The sequence below is a fragment of the Hibiscus syriacus genome, unplaced genomic scaffold, assembly GCF_006381635.1.
Source record: "Hibiscus syriacus cultivar Baekdansim isolate YM2019G1 unplaced genomic scaffold, ASM638163v2 tig00110044_pilon, whole genome shotgun sequence".
Classification (NCBI taxonomy): Eukaryota; Viridiplantae; Streptophyta; class Magnoliopsida; order Malvales; family Malvaceae; genus Hibiscus; species Hibiscus syriacus.
Genome location: NW_024062574.1, coordinates 483,112 through 501,423, shown reverse-complemented (window position 1 = coordinate 501,423; position 18,312 = coordinate 483,112). Strand labels below are relative to the sequence as shown.

At 37.6% G+C, this 18,312-nt stretch overlaps 1 protein-coding gene and 2 pseudogenes across 1 annotated transcript; 1 reads left to right on the top strand and 2 right to left on the bottom strand.

Moving 5' to 3' along the window:
• Nucleotides 1-5,254: 5,254 nt before the first annotated feature.
• On the top strand, nt 5,255-6,863 carry LOC120213724 (heat stress transcription factor B-2b-like). Its single transcript, XM_039211783.1, has 3 exons — nt 5,255-5,349; nt 5,693-6,026; nt 6,125-6,863. Exons 2-3 carry the CDS (start codon nt 5,763-5,765, stop codon nt 6,836-6,838), a joined length of 978 nt encoding a protein of 325 aa, XP_039067714.1. The 5' UTR covers nt 5,255-5,349; nt 5,693-5,762; the 3' UTR covers nt 6,839-6,863.
• A 2,111-nt stretch (nt 6,864-8,974) lies between these two features.
• On the bottom strand, nt 8,975-12,911 carry LOC120213723 (annotated as a pseudogene).
• A 1,651-nt stretch (nt 12,912-14,562) lies between these two features.
• LOC120213726 lies at nt 14,563-18,053 on the bottom strand (annotated as a pseudogene).
• Nucleotides 18,054-18,312: the final 259 nt, after the last annotated feature.

Genomic DNA, 18,312 nt, shown 5'->3' with positions numbered 1-18,312 from the left:
TTCTCACAAGGAACTTAAATCTCACATTGTTAAGATATTATATTTTTAAAATATTTAAATATAACTTATTAATATATTTGTTGAGTAATAATAAATAAGACTCGTATACAGTGATCGCCATTATCTAGGTCATATTTTTACTCGTATAAATGTGTCTTTAACGCAGCAGAATTTCTTTCTTATTCTATTAATATATCAAATAGTTATCATTATATTTGCAAAGCATTTTCTTTTGTTTGAGCTTCAAAAAGTCTAATTTCACACAATTTTATAGTTGCAATGTCTTATTCACCGTATTTTCTATAATTTTTTTAACAATCGTAAGTGAATTTCATTAATAAAAATGAAAGAATCAAAATTACAACACATTCAAAGAGAAAATTAGAGACAATAGTCACAAAAAACACATACATAAAATAAAATAATTAAACACAAATATACGAAGAGATTGAAACCTTCCAAACATCAAAACAATCCAGTAACCTTCGTAAAATTCATTGTCTCTATCGAACAAGACGTTTTATGATGTTATAAAGGAATTGTGAGCAAACCAAACAATTTGACAGACTACTTTTGCTACACAATTCTAATTATATCCTTACGCCACGTAGGGATATAGCGCGGGGTAGTGGTCGCGTCTTACCTTTAATTGTGACACGAGTTAGAAAGGTGCACTTCCTGCGGCGCGCCTTAGCTTTAATTACCCTGCCGTTCACACCCCATCCCTCCCTATAAATACCTCATTCTCAATCACTTTCATCACACCAAATCCTCTCAACTTCTCTCAAATACTCTTATATTCTCTTATAACTGTTTAAGGTATATTTTATTATATTTAATATTTTGTTAGTAATTTATTTAAATTTAAATTTTTTAATATTTTATTTAATTAATTTTTTTACAGATATAAAATGGAAGGCGGTCTACTTCGCTTGGATGGAAATCATATATCTCGACATTTTGCTGATACAATAACATTTTAACGTTTTAATTTAATTTAATTATTAATAATAATTTATTGATTTATTTAATGCACGATTATTAGTTTAAGAATTAATTTTTGTAATTATTTATAATTTAGAAGAGAGACAGTATATTAGATCCTTTTATTAGGAACCTTAAGTTAGCGATACCAACTCATGTCTGGTTGTATTTAGCAGAGGCTGGATTCGGTCACATAGGTAGATATAAAGGTCACTGTAAGATAGAACCAGACCTTATTTCTGCCTTAGTGGAGCGGTGGAGGCCGGAGACCCACACATTCCATCTTCCGTGCGGAGAGTGCACGATTACACTTAAGGATGTTTCTATGCACCTGGGGCTTCCGGTGGATGGATGAGTGATATCAGGGATAACACATGGTTCATGGACTACTTTGTGCCGGAATAATCTAAGACGTGTCCCAAAAAATTTTAACGGTGGTCGGATACCGTTAAATTGGTTAGATGCCAATTTTCGAGAGTTGAGCGCATACGCCTCTGAAGATGAAGTTAAAATATATGCACGAGCATACATACTGCAGCTGATAGGAGGGTTGCTGATGTCAGACAAATCGCGCAACCAAGTTCACTATATGTGGTTGTAACATCTTGGCGACTTTCATCTGGCCGGATCACTCAGTTGGGGCTCGACAGTTTTGGTTTTCCTGTATAGGGAGATGTGTCGAGCGACTGACTACAGGAAAAATGCTATCGACGGATGTCTCCTTCTGCTACAGTCATGGGCATGATATCGATTGCCCTTTTTATGTCCCGTTGTGAAGAACATATTCGTATTTCCACTACTATTGAGGTAATTATAAAACTGATTTTCTATATTAATAATTATTATACAGTGTATAATAATTTTTTTCCTTGAATAGGTGATCTACTGACAAGAAAAATCACCAGGAGCTACCTGATGATTAAGAAAAAATTAGGGTGCTAATCGATCAGAAGGCTGGCACACATGTATGCATTTTAATTTTTATAAATCGATTTTAGATTATAGTTATATAATTACATTATTATTTTGATAAAAATTATATATATTTATTTTAGTTTGAATGGGTATCACATTCTAATGATGATGTGAGGATGACGATCCCACCTAAGTTTAAGGGCCCATCAGATGTTTGGATGGCGATGGTCCATTTGATATGTTATGCGATCGTCGAGTGGCACTCCACTGATCGCGTGCTCCGGCAATTTGGTTGTTTTCAACCAATTCCGGAAGCACTTCGTAATATGGACGAGTTGCATAGCACAGATCGAAGCAGCAAGTCGGATACAGATTGGCTGATGAGGCATCGTGAGTGGATCGTGTTGTGGGAGGATCGACATTGGCGCCTTCCCTATAGAGATCCCATTTATGATAACCTATTGACGATTGGTGATGATTATTATGAGTGGTTCAACAGTAACGGGAAATCGTTTCTGCTTTTCGAGGATGCACGAGGACAGACCTTTCAGCGACGTCGACAGAGAAATTCACCGACACAACACCATTGTCCTCCGACTCGTAGACGGAGAGCATGTGCTTACGGTTCGTCCTCAACTGTACCAACATGACCTTCACAGCAACCACCGTCTCCAGCGACTTGCATACCGCAACCATATCCTATGTCGCCACCGTTTTTCCCTTACCAGATGTCGCCGCCGCCTCCTTCACCTGGTTTTATGACCCCGTCGTCGCCTCTGTCACTGAGTTATATGACCCCTCCTGGAGGATATTATGGGTCTATGTTTGCATATCTGACTTGGGGTTCATATGCTAGTTATTTTGCGGGTGCAGCCTCATCACTCATGGCCGCAGCACAGAGACCAACCTGGAAGTTCGTTGTAAGATGCATCCCATTCGCCATGAAGTTTGACAATGTCATTTTGTTTTGCCAATCAAGCTTTTTTTATAGGATACAGTGTACCCATACTGCGATTGTATAGCTGAAATCAACACAACAACAACTATATGAGAGCTTGCTTTTACCATGGGCATGATGGTTTGGCATATCACTTCAGAGTCCAAGTTGAGGTGATCTTGGTTGACCCATCCAGCACAACATGTGTGAGGACTGTTGTATATTGCAGTTTCCATCTATTGTTTTTCCTATTCCTCTTCGATACACGAACCATCCAATTGCATCCGTTTTCGCGTTAGGCACAATAACATACATATTCTATCATAGAGCGGTCGACTCTGGATTTAACAAAATTACGGATATTGTAATTTTTATAGCCATCATTGCTTCTTCTTTGCTTGAAAACTCCATGCTTAAAAATAACTCACTATTATTTATTGATGAGTAATATCCATAGTCACCGAGATGAGACATATCCGCAAATTTTGACTCGTACATTGCACCATAATCAGTTTCATACATATGTGGTGGAGGGTCAATTTGTGTCACATTTGAGGGAACTTCATCTACATCATCATCATCATCAGAGTTGAATTGCGGTGATTATGGGTGAATGAATAGTCAAGTCTCAGCACCATCTGCACGAAGCGGTTCTTCTGGTGGAGATGATGATTCATCCATGCTCTCCATATTTAGGTCGAAGAACATGCTACTTGCATGCCTTCCCCGTGAACTAGAAGGCATATCGACATTGAAATCGAAAAAGCTCGCAGTCGAATGCCTCCCCCTAGAGCTTGAAGCCATCGTGTCAAATGGAAACTGCATAGATTGTTGCGTCGATGGCATCTCCGTATTAAGGTCAAAGAAATTTGCAGATGAATGCCTTCCCCTTGAACTGGACGCGATGTTTCCATATGGATTGTTCGTGAACCCACCTTGTTACATATCGTAAGGAGTTGCTGATGAATGTCTTCTCATTGAAGTTGATGTGATGGCACCATGCTGTAGAATTCCCATTATGACAATAAAATCATTACACATTACTGTAGTCGGCTGTCAACTTGATCAACTTGTTCAGCCAGCCCATAGTGGGAGCTTAATGACTGAGCTCGACTAGCACGCACTTGAACAAACTTTGCATACATCTCAATATCGTCGTCTGAATAGTTACTTTGAGAATCAACCATCATTTCAACATCATCATTGTTCGATAGTTTGAACGCTGTATAAATTAATGACAAAAATGATGTTGGAAATCTGTACTGCAACGACGACATTATTATACAACTTCCAACATGAATTTTCCTCAAAATCTTCGTTATCAGCTCCTCAAAAGTTATGTTTCTCTTGAATGAAATTTTAATACGCTCGTTTGATACGAAAACAACGTCGGTTTCATCTTCTCAAATTTCTCCATCATAATAAACAATAGTTGAAACTCGCGCAATTCTTACAGTTTAAAAGTGCGACAATATTATATTTGCAAAAAAACAACTGAAACAAACCTAATTAAATAAATAATATATGAACGAAAATATAACACAATAAAATTTTTACACATAAACGTAAATAATTTAAATAATATAATTTTATATTATTATTTACACCGAAAAAATATTTCGACTTATACTCACGCTTTCTAATTTTACAAACAAGGAAATTAATTGAAAACAATTAGTATAATACTTTTTCAAATAATCATAATAAATAATAAGTATAATAAAAAAAAGTTATAACAAAATTACCTTATAACGAAAAATCGAAAAAACTTCTGAATTAAATATGAGATGATTGCCGAAATTATTTACTCATTGAGAGAAATATGTGGGAGAGGAAGGTGTGAGCTAGTTTACGGGGAAGAGGGGTATTTATAGCCGATAAAAGTTATAGTAATTATACAAGACACGGTACCTGCACAACGCCTTACATAATTGTATCACAGTTAAAGTTAAGGCGCAGTACCTGCACTACGTCTTACATAATTGTGTTAGAATTAAAGGTAAGACGCGGTCCCTATCCCGTGCTATATCCCTATATGGTGTAAGGCGCGCCCTAGGGGCCATGCTTTAGTCTGGTGTAATCCACGTCAGCCTAATGGGCGCTTCAGAGGGCGCATCTTACCTCACATGACGCTAAATCAACGTAAAACGTACTGTAATTGGCGCGTCTTACTACAAAAAAATATTAGATCAAAAAATATAATCTGAATGATGTCTGATAGTAAAAAAATGATGTACGGTGATATATATATGAAAAATGGCCCAAATCTTTTTATTTCCCTTCCCATCTCGAACCCACTATTTCTTTTAGTTTCTCTGCATTCTCCCTTATCATTTACTCCACCGTGAACCTTCTTGAACTAACCACAAAACATAACCGCCGATACCTGGCAGTCGACGCGCCGTCTTCTACTACGCTCACGGCGTTGGAATCTTTCGATTCAACGTTGTCTGGTCGAATGAGCAACGTTTCTTACTTGTTTGGTTGCTTTGAAAATTCTCGCTTCCTTTCAGGTAAGAATAATTAGCTTTCAATACTCCTATAATGTCTTATTAATTATTTTCAGTTAGATTTGAAGACTTTGATTTTTATTGTATGCTTTATGATTTAAGAAACGAATCGATGCTAAAATGTTTGTTTATAATTATTACATGGTCAAGAAACTGTTCATGGTATCTGGAAATTGTGTTAATGTTTTTATGAAACTGAAATAAGTTATGCTCGGCTAGATATTTTTAGCTAGAAACATCGAAGCTAGTATTTATTTCTTTTTCTCGCACTTTCTCGGATACCAAACGGCGCCATTGTTTTTTTTGGGGGTATTTTTGTATTCATTTAGTCTAATTTGAGTTTAAGGCACGCCGAAGGAATCTCTATAGCCGGAGAAATACTGTTTTCTAGGGTTCGGATCTTAAAACCGAGCCACATGGCACCATTACCGGCCGACCAACCCGGCGATTCCCCTACCGTTGCCGGTACTGCTACCGAGTCTCAACGATCTTTACCTACTCCGTTCCTTACCAAAACCTATCAACTCGTTGATGATCCTTCCATTGATGAGTTGATTTCATGGAATGAAGACGGGTCGAGTTTCATCGTTTGGCGCCCTGCTGAGTTCGCTTGTGATTTGCTCCCTAAATACTTCAAACATAATAACTTCTCTAGCTTCGTCCGCCAACTAAACACATATGTAAGTGTTAAGGCTAATAGTAATCAGCTTAATCAAGTTCTTTTTCTTTTTTCTTTTTTATGTATAATGAATTTACTATATTTTTCTTGTTATTTTAGGGTTTCAGGAAGGTAGTGTCGGATCGATGGGAGTTCGCTAACGATTGTTTTCGAAGAGGCGATAAAGGGCTTCTTCGAGACATACAGCGCCGGAAAATAACTGCTACCGTTGCTGCTGCTTCCGGGATAGTGACCGTTGCTGCGGTTCCTTGTACTAAAGTATCAGCATCACCGTCTAATTCGGGGGAGGAGCAGGTTTTTTCGTCGAGCACGCCTCCAGTCTCCACCGTTCTACAGCGGAGCACGAGTTGCACAACGACGCCGGAGCTTTTAGAGGAGAACGACAGGCTTAGGAAAGAAAACATGCGGCTGAACCAGGAGCTGACTCGGTTGAAGGGATTGTGTAACAGTATCTTCACTTTGGTGACGAACTATGCTTCGGGTCAGGCGGAGTATCACCAGAGCGTGGGGGAAGGGAAGGCGTTGGATCTTTTGCTGGCAGGGGATCCGGCAGGAGCGACGGAGGATGGTGGTTCGAAGGCGGCGATGGAGATGGAGGATGGGGAACAAGAGGAGGCGGGGGAGGATGTGACGCCGAAGTTGTTCGGAGTTTCCATTGGGGTGAAGCGAATGAGACGAGAGGGTGAGGATGAGGAGCTTGACCATAATCAAGTACAGCAGCTAGATGTTGAGCCTGGTTCTGTGGTCAAAGTAGAACCGTTGGATGGGAAGACGGATGATCAGGATTCCACGTTGCTGGAGCTCGGGAAATAATTCAAAGATCTGTCGTTTATACTTTGCATATCAATGGGTGAAAGGAGCGCGGTCCCAACGGGAGCGTTTTTCGAGGAATCACGTGATCGGAACCCGGAACGTGGCGGTGGCGTTCTGCAACGTGGGATTCTTCGGGTTTGGATCCGGGTCTAGTACACGGAAGAGAACACCGACTATCAAATCGGGTTGACTCCAGAACCATTTTCTGAGAACGAAAACGAAGGAACTGGATGAAGTGAAAGTCAAGTTCTCGGTTTGGCCATTTAAGACCGAAACGTTAATTTGAACAATAGTGTATATAAAGACTTCACAAGTCTTTATTAACATTAGGTTGGATTTTGGGTAGTTTTTCCACAGGTTCTATTTGTTTAAAGATGGGCGGCTAGTCTAGGTTTTGGTGCTTTTGTAAAAAATGCTTAATGAAAAAAATAAGTAATTAAAGTATTTTTCGATCCATATAAGTTATATTATTTTTATAAGGGGCAATTATCCAATGATAATTAACGATAGGTGTGCTATCCACATGCATGTAACGATGTTGTATAATAAGGTCGATGATGTGATTAAATGTTATTTTTAACACGTATAGGTCAATGCCAAGGAGATATAGGGACCACTAAGGACCTCTGTTTTGAAAATCGGACCGATCGGTTCAACCGGGAATTGTTACTTAGTCCGGTTTAATCTAAATCGGTTGAACCGTTATTAGTAAACCGGCTAGAACTTCTGAACCATTCGAACCGGACCGGCTGAAAATCGAGAAAAACCGGGATTTTTGTTTTTTTTTTTAAAAAAAAATTAAACCAAACAATGTCGTTTGTTAAACGAGTCAAGTCGAACTCGAGTATTGCTGAGCTCTACTCGAACTTGAAAACTTTAAAAGTAAGCTCAACTCAACTCAAACTCACAAGTTAAAAATTATCAAGTTCAACTTAAACTCGAAATATAATATTGAAATTTGAACTCAAAAAGGCTTGAACTCAAAAAAAAATTAGAAGCTCGATTGAAGTCTAAAATTCGAGCTTGATTGAAGTGAAAGAATAGTTCACTCAATTCTCACCAAAAGGCTCCATGATTTTGAATGCCAAATTACCTCTATTATTTATAGAAGTTAGTTGTGATGCGCTTCTATGTTTCTTAGCAATGTGAGATTGTTTTGTTCTTATATTTTTACTCTTTAGACTTTTGGGATGCTTTTCTATGTTTCTTAGCCATGTGAGATTGTTTTAAAAAAAAATTAAACCAAACAATATTATTTTGTTATGATTTTTTTAACCCCAAATTTATTTTTTAATTATAGTTATATAATTATATTTATTATTTAATATGTTTTACCTTAAATATTATGTTGTAGTTAATTTGAATCATTTTGTTTCACTTAATTTGATGGTTTTTAACTTATATATGTTATGACTTGCTTTGAATATGACTTTTGATATAAAAAATTATTTTTTATTAAATATTTTTGGTATTTTTATTTAATTTTTTAAATAATTATGACGTCGTCCAGTTCTTTCGACCGATCGGACCGGTTCGACCGGTTGAACCAGTGAACCGGTAGCATGACCGGTTCGCTAACCGGTCCGGTTCTGAAAACCATGCTAAGGACAATTGAACTGGATAGTATTGAATTTATCATTGGTGATGAGATGATTTTGTTGCTGCAATGAAGCTCTTCTTCCCCCAGTCCGAATCTTTTATCTTCTTTCAATGCCACATCTATTGTGTTGGGTGCTTCCCTCCGAGGATAGCTTTTTACCCAAGGAAGACACATTGTGGATGATACTCTCTGCTGGATCCGCTTTGAAAATTGATTTACAAAAAGGCTTTTGATAGCCTTTTTGAAAGAATTGTCACGAGTTGTTAGTAAGTGCTTTGTTCAAAACAATAAACAACAATGGGTCATGGATAGATAGAGGGAGAGCGACCGAAGGTTATCATCCTTCAATTTTATTTATTTATTTTTTTATATTTTCGATTTAAAATTTATTTTCGTCATCTTAAAATTTTATAAATTCGTCATATGATAGAATTTTATAATTCATCTCTTAATATAAAATTATATGTCCCTAAATGGGGTTATGCAGAGTCATATACAGAAGCTAGTCAGATTTCTCATCCATAAACTTTCAAGTATGCAGAACTAAACATTTCGTAAAGCAAAAGGCCGCCAAAATACTTGGGACATTGGTGCCTTTGTAGCTATGTCATGTCCAAAGGGCATTCCTAGCCTGGCTAACCGACCTGACCCAGGGTAAGCTCTGCTAGAGCAAAGCAGATCTTTGTGCATCTGATTTCGGCTCCACGAAATCATGAATGGAATACCTATTTGTGGAGTTAGATCTTTCATAATGAGGCCTTTGTTTTGGCGCACTTTGAGACCTAACCTTAGCCTTTGAACACTCGGCGTAAGCCATGTAATTTGGGTGGTCTGAGTAACCACTCTGATAGCTTCTTGAAGTGAATGGACTTCTCTTACCCCCTTGCGGTGATGCCGAATAGAATCGCGGGCTATTATCGGCGTTGCGGAAACACAATTCCTCGAACTTCGATGGAATTCTTAGAGACTGAACTTCACCGGATGATGGGCTTGGATGTGTTTGGTGTGTGTCTCGAGAGTCGGTGAAACTACAACTGTTGCATAGATCAGAATGCAAAGCAAGATGTGAGGAGTGAAACAGGTTTTTGCCTTGGTCCCATATATGTTCATCGATTCGAAGATCTGACCGGTTCCATCTGAGGTATATCTTGTTGTGATTATCAAGAGTCCTTCCACTCGACTTCAACCCATTTCGCTGAAATCATTAAGAGTATACATCAATGCCAAAATGGTACTATAAATTTCCTTTTTTTGATGTTCAAACAGAGGCCAACAGCATACCTTCAGCATTGATTGTTGTTCATAATTTTGACTCTTTGATCGGCTAGCATGTTCAGATTTTTCTAGGGCCAGTGGACCCTGTATACAAAATAGACTTGAGGGAAGCTAATATTAAGCTAATAAACAAGAAAACTAGGAAGTTCGCGTGTCAGACACGAACATTTCAAAGAAAAAGAAGATCCGTAACATGTTTTTCAATGCACATTCATGAATCACACACCTTTGAAAATTTTCTAAAGTAAAGGAGCCCTAAACCATGAAACACGTGTGTAAAGATTCCCTCATTAGAAGCATGAGAAAACCACATCGTCGAGAGAAGAAACAATTTTGACTTACCGGACGAAGGAAGTGAGAAGATTTGGAGCCCGACTGTGAAGATTCGGCAATTCGGATCCGTTCGGCTCTAGCTCGTGCTTGTGCTCGGAATAGTGCTTGCATCCTTCTTAGCCATTCTGCAGTTCTCTTCCTCTCTATATGACCTCTAACCAGTGCCTGAAGCCTAACTAATCCTTTTAGCGCTCGCAATGCCCTTCTTGCCTAATAAGATTCATCAGGAAATGGTATTACGACTTCATCAAGCAACTTCTCTATGTTCCTACATTTATGCCACACATTCTGACATGAATATGATTTATAATCTCAGTATAATATCAAATATCACCACTAATATTTTGATAAAATAATTACTTTGATCTTTTTGAAATACTTTAGTCTCAACATTTCATTTTGAGACAAAATATTATTTGCTAGGTGAAAAGCACTTATCGTTAATATGTTAAATTATTACTTTCAAAGTGACGACGTGATACATGTCACAATATCACACACACACACACACACACACACACATATATATATATATGTATGTATGTATGTATGTATGTATGTATGTATCATGTATCACATCATTACTTGTGAAATGTGGTATGTTGTATAAACCAAGCTACCTTAGTAGTTAAAGAAATGATTATTATTCCTAGAAGTTCCAGATTTGAGCACCAGAGCCTATAGGGTATTTGAACGTTTGTTTGTTAAATAGTTAAGAGCTTCTAGAATAGATATTATCATTTGTAAGTACCCTAGATTAATAAAGAAATGTCATGATATATGTTACATTACCACTTATGGTTATGTAGCACGTATCACATTATCACTTGTGTATATGCTCATGTAATTACTTTAGACACATAACATAAACCACATCAACGACAAACGTTAACAGATAATCAATTAACGATTTTCATCAAATCTAAAATTATTTATTTAAAATTTTAAAAGTAAAAATACTTAAAAAAATATAAAAATTAAAATGATTATTTTACTCAACGTTAAAAACATTTATTTGAAATCTAAAACATTTTTTTAAATGAACATGCTGATATCCGATAAAGTGTCGGACCAACATAAGAATTCAAAGCTTTGGACCCAACTACCGTGAAGCTTTTAAATCACCTCCAAAAAGTAACCAAAAACACACATTATTCTTGCAAACACCATATATTTCGAAGTTTTGGACCCACAGCTTCCAGAAGAAAACCAAACTACCCATTAACCTGAAGGTTTATACTTGGACCCAGTTCTCCATCTTCTCAAAAAAGCTCCATCACATTCAAAGTCTTGAGAAAATGCAGACATTTGGGTTCATTCTTCAAATATGGTAAGCTAATAAAGAGGGGTTGTTGGAGCATTCTTTTCAAGCTTTCAACAATAAAGACAGCAACAACACACAAACATTCGTCAATGGATTAAGGAATCCAATATTCAACTAATTATGCTCTACCATACAATGAGTGGTTTACTTAAAGAAACCCAGAAAATTAATCAAATTACTCAACCACCCAAAACATCACTATTCAGTGCAGCACCGGTCCACTTAAAATGTTTGAAAACGCCATGACTACAGAAATGGAATGAGAATTTTCTAAAGTGGGAAAAGGTTGAAGATGACTTTGCCAGATATAATAAGGGGGAAGTTTTTGTTTTTTGGGAGGGGCGCTCACCGTGCAACCCGGTGCATGCTAACGACATAGTTACGTAAAGCCGTGCACACATATACGTTGACGCTCTACTTATGAGCAGGGTTAAACATTTCACTCGGATTCGACGCTACTAATCTAATTCAATCAAGTTGAGGTTTTCAATTAAAATTTTAAGGTTTTATTTTGAAAAGCTGTGATCCGATTCGGATTTAAGATGAAAAAATTTATTCTGACATGATTTATCATAATATTATAATTATTAGATGATTATAATAACACTCCTATGATTCGAATTTCATATCAAGTGTAGCTATCCTAAACCGAGTCGCATATAGAGAGATTTAATTTTTGAATTAGATTTGGAATGACTAAAAACCCGACCTGACCTACGACAACTCAGATGTAAGAAAACGGAAGCTTGATCGGCAGGCTCCATTGCTGGTGAAGAGGACAACAAGAAAACGACGTCGTTACAGATAACCAAATTCAGCAATGGAACAAATCAGTTTCTTAGCGTTGCTTCCTATTCATTATCGGTTTTTTTTCTTCAATGTATTTGGGGAAAAAGTATGGGAAAATGTTTCGTTTTTGTTTTACGAAAACAGGATGAGGGTTAACGCCTCGGAATTTTGGTTCGTAAATCCCGGAAAATTCTTATCAAAATCAATGACGAGAAACAAACAGAAAAAAAGGAAGAAGAAGGGATCGTAATTTAATTGGAAAAAAAAAACTAACCAGATATCCACGAAATGCAGATTGTATCATAACCGCAGCAGTTTCCCGGTGCGATTCGCTGCTGCTAACTTTATCCGCCAGTTTACGAACGGATATGCCACTGCCACTGGTTAGTCTAGCCACTGCTGTGCCTGCTCCGGCAGCCGCGGCGATGGCGTGATTGTCAGGATCCACTACCTCAACATATTCTTTCTGCTGTTGATGATCAACGTCCATCGACGACGAAGACGACTTTACATAACCGCTGCTGTTTGTGGCAACGGCGGCAGGGGTGGAGGAGGAGCTCTTTTCACGGTATGATTTGACGAAGCTCCAACGGAGTTTGTCTTTATGAGGTGGTTTGGAGGACGAAGGTTGAAGATGGCCGTCCATTCTTTTGAAGCCGAAGATACTGCTCAACCATTTGAAAGCTTTGCCCATAATTTTCTTCAGCTCAAAATAAGTTAAAATAAGTAAAAGAAATAATGGGTTTGGAAGGATTCATCAGATTCAGATGCATTTGCAGAGAGATTGAAACGGACAAGAAGGGAAGCTCATGAAGAAGACAAGTCTCGTAAATTTGTGTGTATTAATAATACTACTAGTAATTGCGAAATAATGAACAAATAAATACCAAAATACTGGAATAAATAAAGGGTGCATATTTTGATTTATCCAAACCTAACCTCTTTCAATTGGTCAAATTTCGCAAATGCTCACTTAGGGGCTGTTCTGTTTGATTAAATCAAAATGATTAAGCATTGAATGATTCAATGGTTCTATATGAATTAGCTTTGAATGTGACATGTTGTTTGATAATGGTTTTGAATCATTCAGAATATAATTTAATGTTGAATCATTCAGCAGTGTTTTGCTGAATCATTCAACACAGTCTTCATTCAGAGAGGTGAGAATCAAACACGCTGAATACTGAACGGTTCAGCATTCAACGCTGAATGGTTTCATTCAGCAGTAAACAAACATCCCATTAATCTTAATAACTCCGACAACTGTTAAACAAATTTTAGCGTAAATTACATAAAAAGTCACTCATGTTTTGATAAAAGTTTTCTTTTGAACATTCGTCATTGACAGTTGTTACCGTAAGTGACGTAATACTAATCTAGCACTTCCAAGCTCTCTCAGTTCTCTTACTCCTTTTCTTTTTCTTATTATTCATTCACCCTTCAACAAAATCTCACCATCTTCTTCTTTTCGATTAAACCCTTCATCTTCATTCTCATTTACATCCTCGTCCTCTTCATTATCTTACATATGCGAAGAGAATCATCGTTAACAAATTCAACAACGCATACCTTTTCATGTTTTATTTAAAGCTTTGCTCCATACCGAAGCATTCCTTACAAAGGACGGAGTATACGACCATCGAGCACGTGTTGACTGGAAAAGCATCAAGGTTTACTTGTATGCTACAATGCATAAGATTATGGTACAATGTACTTATGTATGACCACATTATAGGACTAAACTTGGTGCAACCGTTTTTGATATGAATGATCATAGGCATAGTGTGGCTGACTTGTTTGAGTTTGTTGACTCGAAAAGCATCAGCGTTTACTTGCATGCCACAATGCATAAAGATTATTCTTACTACAAGTAAGGTTTTTGCATGGCTCTGCGTATACTTATAATTGTTTTTTCTTCCTTCTTTGCCATGATCATCCAATTTACAGTGAAAATGGTTGTGGTTGTTGCATGTAGTACCGATGCAAAGACCAAAATTGGCTCCTCCTTCCACAAGAGACTTAACAGGGTTGTCATCGTTCAACGGTTCTATTTATTTTTTAACAACAGTTTATTAAAAAAGAACCAAAACATAACATTAAACATGATTTTAAAAAAATAGTTTAACGATCAAAATAGATTATTTCAGTCAATACGTTATTAATTACGTCTAATGAAAGCATAACTTCGGAATACATCGTAATGCCCTGATTTTCAAAATTAATATTTAGTCTTTTGAAAGTTCTAAGAATTTTAATCCGACCCTTCAAAATTTTAAAATTATATGTATTATGTTTTAGAGCTATTGGATGTTTTAGAGCTGGAAAACATAACAACCTGCTTTTTTGGGTCCAGATTTGTTTAACTTTCACAAGTAAGCAACATAGCTGGAAAACACAAGTGAAGATCTAAATATGGCCATATGACCCTTTCAGTAAATAAAATATATACTCCTGTCCAACACTTACATCCGAGTTCGAATAACTTAACTCCGGCTTACTTTGATTTACAGTGGAAGGGAAGGGAGCTGCTATGGAAAATTAACAGCAACTCTCGGTATTTACATCAATCGACTCCATTTTGAAAAAAAAAGAAAACTGGGATTCCAGGAAAAAAAAGTGATGTGCAAGAAACAAGCAGTAAGTTCTTGCACCTGCTGCAAATTCTTTTGATTCTTTCTGGATTGGATTGCTTAACAAATTTGATATTTCAGAGCATGAGAATGCTCACAGCAATTTCTCTTGATGAAGTCCGATAATCCATAGCACGAGAATCCTTACAGAATGTATATTCTTCATGAAGTCAGCGGATTGTGGTTCTCCCGAAAAATGAAGCTCCGATTTCACTATCAGTGTTCTGCATTAAAGTTCATTGTTCACAGTTACAGGCATCGTTAACTGTTAAAGGGACAGCAGCAATCGGTGAAAACTTCGCATTCAACTGTCCTAAAAAGAAACTAGCCCTTTGAGCAAAGAAATGTAGATTATAGACACTCCCAACAAAGAAATAGGGAGTATATGTTACACAGCGCAGGGAGCATTCACAGAAAGGATTCCGATATAGATATTGTGAGAGCCGGGAACCTGAGTATTGCTACCTGAGATTTAGGGGAAGGGAAGACATTCCAAAATCTTAGTGTCTCGTCTCCGGCTCCTGTAACTATTGTCTGCAAGAAAAGAGTCATTTCAGCCATGGCAAATCAAGAGAAGTTAAAATTCTAGACTATATTTCATCTGTTTAGAAGTGAGCTACGTGGCCATCAGGTGAGATTGCAAGATAAAGAACTCTGTATGTGTGACCCGTAAGAGTAGCAAACTGCAGTAAAAGAAGAAAATTTCCGAGGGGAAAAAGCAGATGATGAGAGATTATTAGCATATATACACATAATGGACTGTTTTATTAAACTTCGTAAACCTTTTTCAGGGTGAGGTATCTCCAGACTATTATTTGGTTTTGAGAGTATCCGTGAGTGCTGACGAGTTCATTGACGTTCTTAGACCACACAAGATTGCATACGTGCCATGCATAAAGTGGACATTAGAAGGGTCAAGAGTTTGCAGTTCTAGTATGAAGAATCACCACCAAGGCACCATATTCAGTTAATTTCTATTATTAAACTTGCCATGGATACAATTCAAGAACTTACATGAGAACTTGAAATCAAATATGTAGATTGAAATTTTTTTTGTCACTCCTTATCTTTTTGTTATTTGGCAAGACTACTGCGACAGTGTTTCAACATTTCAAACTAGTTGGAGAAAGATCAACTAAATCAAGGTGATCAAGGAATAAAATTTTTAATGCACAATCAGTTCATCTAATGCACATTTTGAACGGACAGGATAGGATAAAAAAACAAAAGAGAAAAATCACCTGACTGCCAGTGTCCTTGCAACTCAAGTGTGTGTTAGTGGTTGTATTCCAGAATCGAATACATCGATCAGCTGTACCACCTCCAGATGCAAGAAGCCCACGCATATGAGGTGACCATGCAATTGCTTTTACAGCCGCGGTGTGCTCACAGTATTTCAGGACTGGTTGAGTGGAATGTTGATTCCAAACAAAAAGCTGCATTCGGATCAAATTTGCCATTCAATCAGTTAAAAGGTTATACGAAGTATCAGAACATATAAGACAGGCAAAAAAACCGTCATTACATACTTTGTTGTCATTCCCGCCAGATGCTAGTCCACGATTATCATAAGACCACTTCAGCCCACAAACCTAGAGACAATGGCCAACAGACTTCAACGTAAGAAATTGACAACACGAGCTTAGCATGAATGAATACAAGCACGATAGGTATTACATGCATTTCCAGATATAAATATCGACAAGCATGAGATAATGGATTCATGACAAAGCAAGAGTCTAACCTCTGACTTATGACCAGAGAGTTTACAAGCAAAATCATCCGGAGCACGGATATCTCTTTGAAGAATGCTCTTGTCACGACTCCCAGAAGATAACAGAGAAGAGCTCCAAGCTAAGGTCCCAACGCGTAACCGATGCCCCTCCATTGTTCTGACTCTCTGGCAGCGAGATGTATCCCAAATCTACATTCAAAGTGATATTTATAACCTAAATACATTATCCTACAAGCAAAACACAGGAAGTTGAATATATACATACAGCAAAGAAGCCTGAATGCAAGGGCAATAGAGGAGCAAAGATGAGTACACCAGAAGAAAATGTCCAAAGCTTTGCACACTTTCTGCCTCCGTCATACATAAAATGACTTCGAAAACATTACATCATTAGCTAAGGACTACTTCCTTGATTCTAAATTATGCTTTTTTGGGCCCACGCAATAACAAACACAGAATTACAATATCTAATTGTAGCATCCTAAAGCTAAAACAAACACAGCCGGAATCAGAAAGAAAGCATGCACGCTTAGACAGTGTTGCTTTGTCCCTTAATTTTACTGCAAGTAGCCTGTTGACATCAATGCCGATGCTTATCTGGATATCGACAAAATCAGCAACATAAAGACTTATTCAATAATAATAAAAACAAAATCGAACCTCAGCATCCCCATCGCTAGTCCCAACTGCAAGATGAGTTCCACGTTGAGCCCAACAAACTGAACAACACTATCATCAACGCCTAAATCACACAACTTTGTGACCTTACTACTACAAGCATTCCACAAATAAACACAATTCCCCAACCCAACCGCCAATACATTATTCGAAGATCAATCCACCAAATTCAAGTAAAAATCATCTTGCAATGCAGGTGCATCCAAAACCTACAAAAGAAGAACAAACATTAACCCCAAAACAAAACAAAAAAATGTATTCAAATTTCTTAAACCCTCACCTTGTAAGGTGACTTGGGAACCTTTCTCGGAGCTTTAACTTGGCTATAGCTAATCCCAGGAACTGACTCATCAAACCCGGCAGGTGAAAGCCGAGTGTAATGGCCGTTTAGTTTCGGTTTTATACCGGAAAAAATTCCGGCAAGCTGGGACCTCCGACAAGTCCTTCTCATTGGGCGTATGAGGACCGAAAAGCGCGGCACGTAAAAGGCTGTTATAAGTACCGGACCCGTCTTCTTTTCCTTAGGCTGAAGTGGCAGAATTAGAGATGTCAAACAGTACGAAATTGGAGCCGGGTCTGCTGGGTATGAACCTATCGGAGTATATCATGCGCGACGTAGAGCGATTGTAGCTGGAATTGAGCAAATGGTTGATGTGCATTTTCCGAGACGGAAGGTTCTCGAGGTGGAGTGAAGAATCGGACATTATCGACGGGAAATTGATACTTGGAGTTGATGGAGCAGATTGTTTGCTTATCGTAGGATCGTCCATATGTAATAACTATTGATTTCTGGGGTTGATAGTCAGGAAACCCTAACAATTGTGAGGTTGAAGACGAAGTTGAGTTTATTGGTTTTGTTTTCGATTTTAGGTTCCATCTTCGATGACGGAAAACGTTATCACCGTTGTAATCTTTTTTGCGCGAAAGTAGCGATTCGGGTGTGGATGAGTCTATGGGAGGAAGCTTGACGGGAAGCGTTAACACCGTTACATGTTTTTGCGCGAAAAGTAGGGATTTGGTGCGGACGAACATATGGGACGAAGGTTAGAATTATGATAAATAAATATTGATAAATGTTTAGTAATAATTGTTTCTCTTTGAATTCTTTTT